This window comes from Leucoraja erinacea, chromosome 13, assembly GCF_028641065.1.
Source record: "Leucoraja erinacea ecotype New England chromosome 13, Leri_hhj_1, whole genome shotgun sequence".
Taxonomy (NCBI): Eukaryota; Metazoa; Chordata; class Chondrichthyes; order Rajiformes; family Rajidae; genus Leucoraja; species Leucoraja erinaceus.
Window position 1 is genome coordinate 13,040,843 of NC_073389.1, and position 13,716 is coordinate 13,054,558.

Consider the following 13,716-nt stretch of genomic DNA (forward strand, 5'->3'; position numbering starts at 1 on the left):
AAGTGGCAGCAGTAATTGGCAAAATGGTAGCAGCATTCCCAGCTGTCCAATTTGGACCTTTGCACTATCAAAATTTACAAAGAGCAAAGATAAAGGCACTAAAATTGCAAAAAGGTCATTATGACCGGGTCATGACGTTACCCCCTGAAGCGATATCAGAGCTACAGTGGTGGATACAAAATATTTGGCACAGTTATAGTCCTGTTGTTATTACTAATGCTACTCTAGTACTCCAAACAGATGCTAGTGCTCAAGGCTGGGGAGCAACTAACTCCATATCCAGCACAGGTGGTAGATGGACTAACTCAGAATCATCATTACTATCTACACTGGGCATTAATTCTTTGGAAATGTTGGGCGCCTTTTATGGTTTGAAAGCATATGCATCTAGTATGCATCACTTGCATGTTAGCTTACAAATAGATAATACAACGGTGGTGGCTTATATTAACCATATGGGCGGCATAAAATCTTTATCATGCGACAAATTGGTCAATACGATTTGGCAATGGTGTGTCGAAAGACATATTTGGCTTTCAGCTACCTATCTACCAGGTAAGCTAAACACAGTGGCGGACACCAGGTCACGTAAATTCAATGACAACATCGAATGGATGTTAAATCCTAAAACATTCGCTAAAATTGTAAAGCAATATGGGAAGCCAGATATAGATTTATTTGCATCAAGACTGAATCACCAACTACCTATCTATGTCGCGTGGGAACCAGATCCGGAGGCAGCAGCGGTAGACGCATTTACGCTGGATTGGGGAAAGTTTGTTTTCTATGCTTTTCCTCCCTTCTGCCTCATCAGTCGGGTACTTCGGAAAATCCAGAGGGATTCAGCATCTGGAATTTTGGTAGTGCCCGACTGGCCTACACAGCCATGGTTCCCAATTCTCCATGACATGGTGGTGGAAGCACCTATGGTGTTCCCCAGTCATCCAGGGTTACTGACTCACCCAGTATCAGGCATCAGCCACCCATGCCACAAAGATATGAATCTCCTGGGTTGCAGATTCTAGACCGACCTTACCTGGATCTGGGGTTATCGCAACAAACCATCGCCACCATGTCAGCATCCCTGAGAACATCTACAAAGAGGCAGTACCTAACCAGCATCAGGAAATGGGAAAACATACTGCCAGAAAACGGGGGGATGCTTACAAAACAGCCACAGTAGCGAATGTTCTGGAGTTCCTGGCCGATTTACATCATCGTGAAGATATGAGCTACAGTGCCATCAACACGGCACGTAGTGCACTCTCTAACTACCTCAAACCTGCAGGACATCAGCCCATGGGGTCCCATCCGCTGGTGGTCAAACTAATGAGGGGCATATTTAACAGCAAGCCCCCCAACCCTAGATATACACAAATTTGGGATGCCAGTATTGTACTCGCATACCTTCGGGACAGACCACCAGCAAGATCTCTCAGTTTAGAGCAATTAACTTTAAAAACGCTCATGCTGATGGCGCTAGTATCTGCTCAGAGGGTCCAGTCCTTACATAAACTACGACTGGACAACATGGAGACAACGTCAGACCAGATAACCTTCACAATACAAGGTCTGATAAAACAGTCCAGGCCAGGAACATCCAACACGCAAGTGGCATTCCGGGCTTACCCACCAGAGCCACGATTGTGTGTGGTGACCCACATAAAACATTTACATTGACACAACCCATAATATCCGAGGAAGTGAGAGAGCCTTATGGGTCAGCCACAGAAAGCCACATGGCAGGGTAACAAGCCAAACCATTTCAAGCTGGTTAAAACAGGTATTAGAAGCTGCTGGGATAAACATTAATATATTTAAATCTCATTCCACCAGGGCAGCATCCACATCATCGGCAGCAAGGATGGATGTGCCTATTGACATAATCCTCAACAAAGCAGGATGGTCAAGGGAATCCACATTCCGAACATTTTATCATAAGCCGTTGGTGAAACCTGACGTATTTGCAGCCAGAATTTTAGAAACTGCAAATATTTAATTTAAAGCCCGGGGGAGCTATTTTCTTTTGTTGTTGTTAATAAATACCGTTTTGTTTTCAAAACAGATTCATTGGTTGATTACAATAACACTTCCTTCCTCAAGAGCTTTCGGTAGTGAGTGAGTAAAACTGTTACATGGTTTGAAATCACAGAGCTTTGAAATCTTCACGAAGTCACTCACGTGACTCCGAAGTAAAATAGTAAGATTAAACGAGAACTTACCAGTTTGAAGTTTGATCTGTATTTTATGAGGAGTTACGATGAGGGATTACGTGCCCTCCGCTCCCACCCTCATTACATGGATCAAACTGATAATTGATGTCTCTTTATTCTTTACTATGTTACTTCAAATACGTGTCTGTCTGTGATTCCACACCGCTGCTTGGAAGCATGCCGCACCTGCGCCCTGAGCGGGCTTCTTCACGTAATCCCTCATCGTAACTCCTCATAAAATACAGATCAAACTTCAAACTGGTAAGTTCTCGTTTAATCTTACTATTTTGCCCACTAATTGCCTCTGTGGGACCTTATCAAATGCTTTCTGAAAGTCCAATTACACTACATCCACTGACTCTCCCTTGTCCATTTTCCTTATTACATCCTCAAAAAATTCCAGAAGATTAATCAAGCATGATTTCCCCTTAATAAAACCATGCTGACTCGGACCGATCTCACTACTATATCACGAAGATTGTTTGTGTCCTCCGTAATGAAGGCGGATCCAAAGTAGCTGTTCAATTCATCTGCCATTTCCTTGTTCCCCATAATAAATTCACCTTTTTCGGTCTTCAAGGGTCCAACTTTGGTCTCAACTAGTTTTTTCTTCTTCACATACCTAAATAAGCTTTTACTATCCTCCTTTATATTCTTGGCTGGCTTACCTTCGTACCTCATCTCCATTCTAAAGGATGTACCTTTAAGGAGATGAGGAGGAATTTCTCTAGTCAGAGGGTGGTGAATCTGTGAAATTAATTGCCACAGATGGCTGTGGAGACCAAATCAATGGATATTTTTAAGTCAGAGAATGACAGATTCATGATTAGTAAGGATGTCAAGGGTTATGGGGAGAAGGCAGGAGAATGGGTTTGAGAGGGAACGATAGATCAGCAAATGATTAAATGGTGGAGGAGACTTGAAAGGTCGAATGGCCTAATTCTGCTATAAATAGTCAAATAATTAATTAATAGCTTTCATAAAACCACAGAGGATAGACACTAATGGTAAGATACAAAGTTAACAATTAGAGAAAGTTGTCCAAAAATGCTTGCAGTTATAAAGTGCCAAAGATTCCTAAACTTTACAATCAGCTCAGTAGTCTTATGATGTAAGAAATGCAACAGCCAATGTACATGTCATAGATCGATAAATACAAATTTATAAACAACTTAATCATTTTTGTTAGGTGTTATGTAAGAAAGAAACTATTGGCATGACAACAGGGAGAACAGGGAATTTGAGAAACAGATTGCACACATTTCAGTTATACTCCCAATGAAAATATTATGGGAAATTAATAATTTTACATCTTGTTTTCAATGTACTCACAAAAATTAAGGCATACATTTGGTTTTGGGAGGCAATTCACTGTTTTTTTTTAATTCCTCTTTGATTTTAACCAAAGTTGACCTCTGTTTAATTGGTTTATTGTAGGCAGAGTTTGGTCTTAATGCTGTCCCATCTTCACATCAAGAAGAGATGGATTGCAGTTTAACACTGACACCTCAGCAGCTACACCAAATATTCATTGGTAGGTTCAGTAATAATTTATCATTTTTATATTCAAATATCAGTTGTGAATAGTTGCTGTTGGGCATTAATTGTGAAATCCTCTGGTACTGCTTATTATAAATGAAGATGCTCATGAACAGTCTCAGTTGTCAACTCTGTGTCAGTCAATGAGTTTGAAGCAAAGCAGAACATGTTACCCAGAAAATAGAGTGCAATGGGGGTGAAATTGAACTGGTGATGGGAACTATGGCAAATTTTGCCAATCGTAACAAAATAATTGTGGTGGAAAAATGCAGTGAGTGGACGATAGTTGCATACAAATAATGTGCATTAAATCTAAGCCACATATTTCAATTGGTCATCAGGCATCATCAACATATGCTTGATCCAATCACCCGCTCCCTCTCTGATGGTAGTGTTGTTACCACATGTGACCTTAAATTAAAGATAGCAAATTCATGGGACCTAACACTATCTTCAATGAGCTCTGAATACAAATATTGACTGAAGTTGCCAAGTTCAAAAATACAATGACAACTTACTTCCAAGTGAAGTTATAGAGAGGAGACATGTTTTTCTGGGGGGGGCGGGAAGAAGAAAGGAAGAGGCGGAGACAGTAGGCTGTGGGAGAGCTGGGAAGGAGAGGGGAACGAAGGAGAATGCAAGGACTACCTGAAATTGGAGAAGCCAATGTTCATACCGCCGGAGTGATTAAAAGTGAAATAAGCTGAGCTGCAGTACAATGAGCCAAGCTTGACATTCCTACTTCCCTTTGTGCCCGTGCCAGCATTTGGAAATATGTAAAGACTATCAACATTGAAAAAAGTAATTTATTAAAAATCAAATGTGGTAACGATTTAAAAAAAAAAAACTACAGTTAACAAAAAAATCAAAAACTTTTGGAATTAATAGGAATATTGAAGATAGTATGAATGTTACAAAATTTTGAGATTTTAAAAATCAAGCCAGTAAATTGAGGATTTAAATCATCTTGCGAGTGGGTGTTTCTGGAATGTGATCGATTGGAACGTTGCCGTTGCCGTGAATTTTAAGACACTGCTGATTCATATGGGGCCTAAATAACATTTTCGCATCGTAAAATTAGACTAAAGCCACCCCAAGAAGCAAGATTACGTGTGAAATAAACGACTTACCGTTTGTTTTGTCCTGATATTGCCATCCGTGACTTTGAAGGCGTTGAGGGCGTCAGAAGTCGTTTTTTACTTTAATCCAACGATTAAATTGATGAGCGATTATATTTATTTATATATTTATATATATAACGGGAACGGAAGCCCGATCGATTTTTCTTCATCAGCTAGCAGCCCGAGGAAATCCCTTTCTGACAAGCAATACAAACCTGCATTTTAATCCCCCCCCCCCCCCCCCCCCCCCCCCCCCCCCCCCCCCCCCCCCCCCCCCCCCCAAGGCTCCAGAGTCGCACACACAGCCAGTGGCAGATCTGCAGCGCTGCGGAAGGTAGATCTTGTAACATCACTAAAGATAGTGATTAAATAATAATTAAAAAATGTCACCTCTCATTCCATTCCTATTCAGTTCTTGTTAAAATCCATGGATACTTGGATCTGGTGCCAGCCTAATCTCATGTAATATCAGAGAAGCAGTATCACCTGCATAATGTTGGGAAATTGATGTATAAATGGACCATACGACTGCACTCTGTGGAGCCCAGCGGGATTCCAAACCAACAAACTGTGAATCTGTCAGTTACTCCCAAACTTCTACATTTGACAACCCATTACTGGGACTACTGTGAGGTAGACTGCTGAGTACTAGAGGTTCCATTTGGAACCATTGGTATTTTCTAGTGATATCAGCCCGACAAAGTCACACTTAACAAAATAGATAAATAGATAGATAGAAAGACGATAGACAGAAGAAGGATTGCATAAACTGAGCTTTAGTTGCTTGAAATTAATGTCATCAACTATACTGGAAATCAATATTTGTAAAAATGAAAAATGTAAAATTAAGAATGACACAGTGGCATAGCTAGTAAAGCTGTTAACCCACAATGTAAATGGCCCAGATTCAGTCATAACTTCCAGTGCTGTCTGACTAGATTCTCCCTGAGACTCCATGGGTTTGCTAACACATCACAAGTAGGTTAATTGACATCTGTAAATTGCCTGAACCCATAGGAGAGTTTAAATTTAGGAGCATTCATGGGATTATGAGAGAGTATAATGGGATTTGTATAGAAATTGTGTAAATGGGCACCTGATGGGTCAGCACAGACTCAGTGCCAACGAGTCTATTTCTGTGCTATATGACTCCATGACTATAAAACTGCAAGGTAAAAATATAACAGAGCTGTGGGTGCACATAATCCATTTTGGCACCGAGAGAAAAAGAACTAATTACAAGATGTATGTATTGTGCTGCATGCAATTTAAATATAAGCCTAAAGGAGCAATTACAGAATAAACTAGATGCAAGGAGCAATCACTGGTTGAGGTTGTAATTGTTATTTTATTGGTTACATTTTTGTCTCATCCTCTATTGAAACTGTGTAGATTGCAAGAGAACTGTGTACATTGCAGTATCTCACTCTAACAGTTGTTGGCGCCAGCAATGCCTGCCTCGCCAACAGTCTGTCTGTCCCTACCTTCTTTGTTGTTTGTTTGTATGTGTTAAATGTATGTTTTTAGTGTTCTTTAGCTTGTTTTATGTGAGGTGGGGGAGGGGGGGAAGGTTAGGGGAAACCGTATCGTATCTCCATCTGCACTGTGCCAAACATTGAGGAGTTGGCGGCCTTTGCTGGAGACCATTTCGGGAGCTCCACCACGGAAGCCTGCGGACTTATTACAGGGCTCGCGATCCCATTGCCAGGGATCGACCTCTGGGCTCCAACTGCAGGAGCCTGTGGACTTTAACATCGTGGAGCTTGCGGTCTCTGGTCAGAGACCGACTTCGGGAACTCCAAGCCGCAGGAGCCTTGACCGCCCCAATCGCAGGAGCTTCGACCGCCCCAATCGCGGGAGATTCGACCGCCAGCTGCGAGAGCTTCGATCATCCGTCGTGGGAGCTTCGACGGCCGGCTGCGAGAGCTTCGATTGCCCTGACCGTGGATGGTTCACCTGGCCCGACTGCGGGAGAATAAAGAGGAAGAAAATTTGACTTTATTGCCTTCCATCACAGTGAAGAATGTGTGGAATCCGCTGTGGTGGATGTTCATGTTAACTTTTATGTAGTTGTGTGACTTGTTACTTTTATTTTTAGTATGGCTGTATGGTAATTTGAATTTCACTGTACCTTAATTGGTACATTTGACAACAAACTGACCTTGAGACCTTGAAACCCTGTTTGTGCATGAATTTGGACAGCGAATTAATAAATATTTCCTTGTTTAGAAATTGGAACAAAACATTATTGAACTGAGATATAAACCTCCATGTATAAGGTATAAACAAATATAAACTGAGATATAAACCTCTAAATTCTGTGTTCACGTCTTTTCACTGAAAAATGTTACTTCATTTTTAAATATATTTTAGGCAAAAGGATATGTTTTAACTCTGCCATTTAATACAGAAATTAACAAACCAAATATGAGAAAGCGCAGACATTTTTGACAAAAAGTATCTGACCTGAAACATTAATCCCGATTCTCCTTCCAAGGATGCTTTCAGACATGCTGAATGGTTTCAGCATTTTCTGTTTCAATATGCTCTCCATAATGTTGGATTATACATTGTATAATATCTATATTTTATTCCTCGTAGGAGGTTACAAGTGCATTTTCATCTTGGAAGATTTATTACATACCCAAGGGCCACATAACCTCTCCCCCAGCATGATTACCGTTCATTAGAGATAATTGTATTTCTCAAAAGTATTTTTCAATTGTTTTTGCTAAAATTATACTTTTTTATTAACCAGGCCCATCCACCGTTGACTATGGCACAGTGTGTGCACATTCATCATCAACCCAGAATTTGAATATTGTAAACAACTTAGCTACACACATTTTAATTGAAGTGGATACTGTTTGTGTAGAGCTGCGGGAATCCAGTCCATTATCGCAGGTTGTCCCACCCATGTCTACGGCTTACCTACCACTGGTGTTCGAAAGTATAATCAAGGGACCTTTTCAGAAGTAAGTATAAAATATTTTTTTTACAATGAGAAAGTAGTTTGGGGAGAAAGTAAGTAAAAAAAGTTAGCAATATTGTTTTTACAGGAAGATTGTCATTATATGACATGCTTATTGGTCAGCTGTACTGAAATGCACAGAGCAGCTGAATATATAGAACAGCATTAAGGATAATCCCAAGAGATTTTATAAGCACATAAAGGGAAAAAGGGTAACCAGAGAGAGAGTGGGACCCATCAGGAATCAAAGCAGTCAACTCTGTGTGGAGCCACAGGAGATGGGCATGGTCCTCAATGAGTGTTTCACCTCTGTTTTTACCATGAAGAAAGACAGGAGGATGGGGGATCTTGAGGTAGTCAGTCACTGGAGGTGTCTTGAGAGCTGTCAGTATTATGGTCGCAGAGGTAATGAAGGTCCTGAAGATCCACAAATCTCATGGGCCTGATCAGATATATCCAAGGACACTGGGATGCTAGAGAGGAAATTCTAGATACCCTCACAGAGATTTATGAGTCATCGTTAAATACAGGCGAGGTGGCGAAAGACTTGAGGGAGGAAAATGTTATGCCTCTATTCAAGAAGGGCTGCAGGGAAAAGGCTGGGAATTACAGGCCAGTGAATTTCACGTCTGTGGTCGTAATGTTACTGGAGAGTAATCTGATGGACAAGGGCTGATTAGGGATTGTCAACATGGTTTTGTGCCTGCATGCTTACTTTCAGTGACTGATGTGCAAGCACACCCAGGTCTTGTTGCACCTCCCCTTTTCCTAACCTGACACCATTCAGATAATCTGAAGAAGGGTTTCGGCCCGAAACGTTGCCTATTTCCTTCGCTCCATAGATGCTGCTGCACCCGCTGAGTTTCTCCAGCTTTTTTGTGTAACCTTCGATTCTCCAGCATCTGCAGTTCCCTCTTAAACACCATTCAGATAATAATCTGCCTTCCTGTTCTTGCCTCCAAAGTGGATAACCTCACCTTTATCCACATTAAGGTGCATCTGCCATGCATCTGCTCACTCACCCAACCTATCCAAGTCACCCTGCAGCCTCATAGCATCCTCCTCGTAGCTCACACTGCCACCAAACTTGGTTTCATCTGCAAACCTGGAGATGTTACATTTACTTTCCTCGTCTAAATCGTTTATGTATATTGTAAATAACTGGGGTCCCAGCACCGAGCCTTGCTGCACCACGCTAGTCACTGCCTCCCATTAATTCCTACTCTTTGCTTCCTGTCTGCCAACCAGTTCTCTATCCATGTCAATATCCTACCCCCAATACCATGTGCTCTAATTTTGCACACTAATCTCTTGTGTGGGACCTTGTCAAAGGCTTTTTGATAGTCCAGTTACACCACATTCACGTTCTTTCCCTTATCCATTCTACTTATTACATCCTCAAAAAATTGCAGAAGATTTGTCAAGCTTCATAAACCCTTTCATAAATCCATGCTGATTTTGACTGATCCTGTCACTGCTTTCGAAATGTGCTGCTATTACATCTTTAATAATCAACGCAAGCATCTTCCCGACTACCAATGTAAGGCTAACTGGTCTAGAATGCCCCATTTTTTCTCTCCCTCCTTTCTTAAAAAGTTGCGTTACATTAGCTACCCTCAAGTCCACAGGCACTGATCCAGAGCCGAGAGAACATTGGAAAATGATCACCAATGCATCCATAGGAGGTAGACAAAAATGCTGGAGAAACTCAGCGGGTGAGGCTGCGACTAGTTCCCAGAATGCGGGAACTCCTCACGACCATGAAGGCGACTCCCGGCAACCACCCGCGAACGTGTGGCGACCTCATAGTCTGCTGCAATCGCCTAAAAGGTTGCCTAAGTGGGACAGGCCCATTAGTCTTACACTTCTTTTTCCCTCTGAAATTTTGCTCTTTGATGGACTTTCTCTCTCTTATTTACGGCATTTCTTTCTCTGCTTTGCTCTCTGCCCCAGCTGCCTTTTTCCTTCCTGCTACCCTTTCAGTTTCCTCTCATTTTACCCCTCACCACCCTCTCTGATTTTTCACCATTTTTTTCAGTTTTGAATAGCTCTGTACTCTTCATTTCTTTTGTGCCTTCCATATATTTCCTACTTTCATTCCTTCTGGGTTTACTCTATTCCCTGACTTTTCCTCTCTGACTACTGGACCATTGTCCACATTTACTTATTTCTTCCCTGTTTCCTTCCTGGTCTTTCACTGTATATCTTTTTCTTTCTTCTTTTCTATCATTGTCACTCTTCATTCTCTTTTAACTATTTTCGCTCTCTGGTGCTTCCATTATTTTATTTCTCTTCATTCTTTTCTTATACACCCGTCCTTCGTGTTTTTTTTTCTGCTTATCTCTTTTTTAATTCTGTTTCGGTTCCCTTTGTTAGGAACCATATTGGAGTTACTATCTGTGGAACAGTTTGAAACAGCTGAAAAAAGAAGGAACTGGTTTAAACCGAAGATTCTGGTTTAAACCCAAGATAGACACAAAATGCTGGCGTATCTCAGCGGGACAAGCAGCATCTCTGGAGAGAAGAAATTCAAGAAGGTTCATGACCTGAAATGTCACCCATTCCTTCTCTCCAGAGATGCTGGATGTCGTGCTAGGCACATTGCATAAAATTTAACAACCTTGTTATTTTAGAACAGCAGCAAGTATATTTTATGTGAATATTTTGTGAACTCATTTGGTAGTGGTTATATAGTGTAGTTTCAGAAATTTTGAAATCTTACAGTATGATTTAAAAGGCTCCTGTCACTCGCTTAAATGATCATTCTTCATGAAGAAACTGAATGGATTTCAGTAGATGATTCTGATGAAGTCCTTGCTTAACTGCACAATTTCTGTTCTGTGAGTTAACTGAATAAGAATCATCAGTGGAAACCGTGTGCAACAAACTTATTTTTATCAATCTGCCATGTTAAGAATAACCATAATTGTAATATTGTTTCCAGATGAAAATATCGTGTGCGTCTTTCTTCCACATTAGATACTTACTAATTGAAAGATTGATAAAGCCTTTAAAATGATATTTTAAATTTCCTATTGTAACAACCAGTATTCAATTATTCAGGTCTGAAGAAGGGATTCGACTTAAAATGTCATCTATCCATGTTCTCCAGAAATGCAACTCGACCCACTGAGTTACTCTAGCACTTTATTAATCAGCATCTGCAGTTCCTTGTTTCTACCAATTTCTGATGTTCGATCAACAAAGCTTAAGTACCATTTGAGAAATCCAAGGAAAATTCAACAGTAAAAATCATTCAGCCTTCCATCTCTTTTGTGATCATATATCAATTCATCCCTTAGTCTCCCCAACCAAATCATGCTCTTTTTATAATTAAAAAATTATCACCCTGGAAACTCATTTACAAATTTATCCTGTATGGCGGAGAGTTTTATGGTGGTTTGACTCGTATTGTACACAGTACACTCTCACTGTGGCTTAATTATTGTTTTAAATAGTTCTCAGTGACATTGGCTCTTAAGTTCTATCCTTCACCTGGTAAAGGCAAGTATCAAAATTGCCTTCTTAACCATCTTATATACCCATCCTGTTACCTCAAAGATTTGTGGGCATCCAAAGAAAATCCCTATGTTCCAATGCATACTTAGTACAATGCCATTTTAAATGTATTCACTTTCTTCATCTGTATTCAGATGCATTGCCGCATGCTTTTCTGGATTGAATTTGTGGTCAACTAACCAGTCCATTGTCAATTGCCTACAATCCACTATCGCTATCGTCATCATCAACTACATTCAGTTTTAGTAATCATCTGTAAATTCTTAATCATGCTCTCTATGTACACAGAGAAATCAATGCTACATTCAATAAAAACTAGGGGATGCTGTTGACCCCAGTGGGACCTCAACAGTTATAACCTCCAGTTTTTGGTGCCATCCTGGAATCTTGAAGTTGCTTTGGACAATTTAAATGTGCTTTGAATTATTCATAATTGCATGCAGATTTGGAGCAGAAATTAATATGATTTAACGGAGAGTTTCTTTACAGGATAATCATGAATCTTTTTGTTGCCTTTTTCTTCTCTTTCACGATAATATTTGCTGAATTTTAATTTCCACCATATATTCATAAAATTTGTGTAGCCAGTGTAGTTTGGGGATGTTTAAAAAGTCATGCAATGGACAGATGAGATCATATATTTCCAAGATTTTGAACCTAAAAATAACAACATAACATTTTTTAATTTTTGTACTATTGAAACTTCAGTCAGTTTTCTTTTATTTTGCAGATCAATTACCTACAGAATAAATAACGTCCATTCTGGTCGTATATTAGTAATGGCAAGTGTGGTTAGCGTTGAACTTGAGCTATCAACCAATGAGCTGGTTTTATCCCCAAACTATGGGCTCCTGCATGAATCGGGCATGAGGACAACAGTGCGGCTCTATAACAGGAGAAACTACACTGCTCAATTCAGCTGGATTCCAGTACTTACAGAAGAGGGAATGGCTTTCTTCATCCGACCTGATGGAGGTAGCTAATGTAAAAAATGAACTGAGTTTGGTCAGGATAAAGGCACTTTAGAGGGTAAATCAATCGGACAGGTTTTGTAAACTTCTTTGAGAATAACATTGACAAAGGTCCCTGGAATGTGTTTTTGGGAACTACGGGCGTTTTTAAAAAAAGGAATAAAAGGGAAAATGTTTGCCAAATGTAGATCGAGCCAAAATTTATTATGTCCTATAATGAGGAAATTTTTGAAGTGGTACATGTATTATAAAAATCTGTAATTTTGAAAGGGAATCCCATCTTCTTTATAAATTTTCCTCTAACTATTCATAGCTCCAGGAAAATTATTTCAGATCACTGACGGTCTATGCAAGGAGTGAATTTGATTTGCTGACTGGCATTTCTTTTCATTGGTAGATATTAATAAAATCAGTGTACTTGAATATTGTTTTGTACATTGTGAGAAGTTTTGTGAAACAAACTAACTTAATTGAAAAAGACATCTGAGTGTTAAATTTGTTAGCTTTTGAAATTTAATTGCTGCCTAATCAATATATCTTTGGCAATATGCCAACTTTGTGCTGCCTGCTGTTTACAGTGTAGCATCCAATTAATGTCTACTGCACTATGGGGGATGGATTCTTCAGCAAAATAATATGGTGAATCGCTACTGATAGTTAAAAATTGCCTGGATACCTTTAACCTATCTTGCACTTCATAAAAAGGAAGTGCCTTCTGGATGGGGATAAACTGAAGCTCACCTGGGAATTTGTGAAAAATTGTGCAATGTGAGTGGACCATTCAGTCACATACCCAAAAGTCATTAGAAACAGATAGCCTGGGATGCCAATGATGAGAATCAAATACAGAAGAACTAGATACACTTCTGCAAGATGTTTAATGACTTCACATAAACAATCAATATCAGTGAATGCATCTCCAAATCTCACACCTTGTCAAATGTAGTGGAAGCTTCAGATACTGCTCAATTTAATAGTTGCACATCATTTACTAAATAACAACTTTTGTTAGTTAGAGCTTCTATTCTATCATACACTCCTCCATAATCCCATGCACTTAGCTGTTCAAGTCTGACAGTCATTGAAAAGTAGAGCACAGAAATTGGGCCTTCAGTCTACCACATCCATGCTGACCTTTTTGCTCATTTACACAAATCCCATTTGCCAGCACTAGTTGTGTGTAATTCTGTGCCTTGTCTATTTATGTGACTGTCGAGATGTTTCTTTAAACAAAATGTGACTTAATTACATTCCCTAACAGTAAATTCCAAATGTCAAGCACTCTCTGTGTAAAAAAAAGGCACATTTAATTTTTATGAACATTGCAAACCATTCAATCAAATATACTTTTCTTAGGCAGGCCCTGGAGATCAAGGATGACT

General features: G+C 39.8%; 1 protein-coding gene across 1 annotated transcript in view; it reads left to right on the forward strand.

The window, feature by feature from the left end:
• The window catches only part of LOC129703105 (cilia- and flagella-associated protein 47-like), a 422,488-nt gene that overhangs the window by 62,302 nt on the left and 346,470 nt on the right, over nt 1–13,716 (forward strand). The window contains exons 14-16 of the mRNA XM_055645303.1: nt 3,651–3,747; nt 7,632–7,848; nt 12,094–12,338. Of these exons, the coding sequence (XP_055501278.1) occupies nt 3,651–3,747; nt 7,632–7,848; nt 12,094–12,338 (559 nt within the window). The remainder of the gene's footprint in view (nt 1–3,650; nt 3,748–7,631; nt 7,849–12,093; nt 12,339–13,716) is intronic.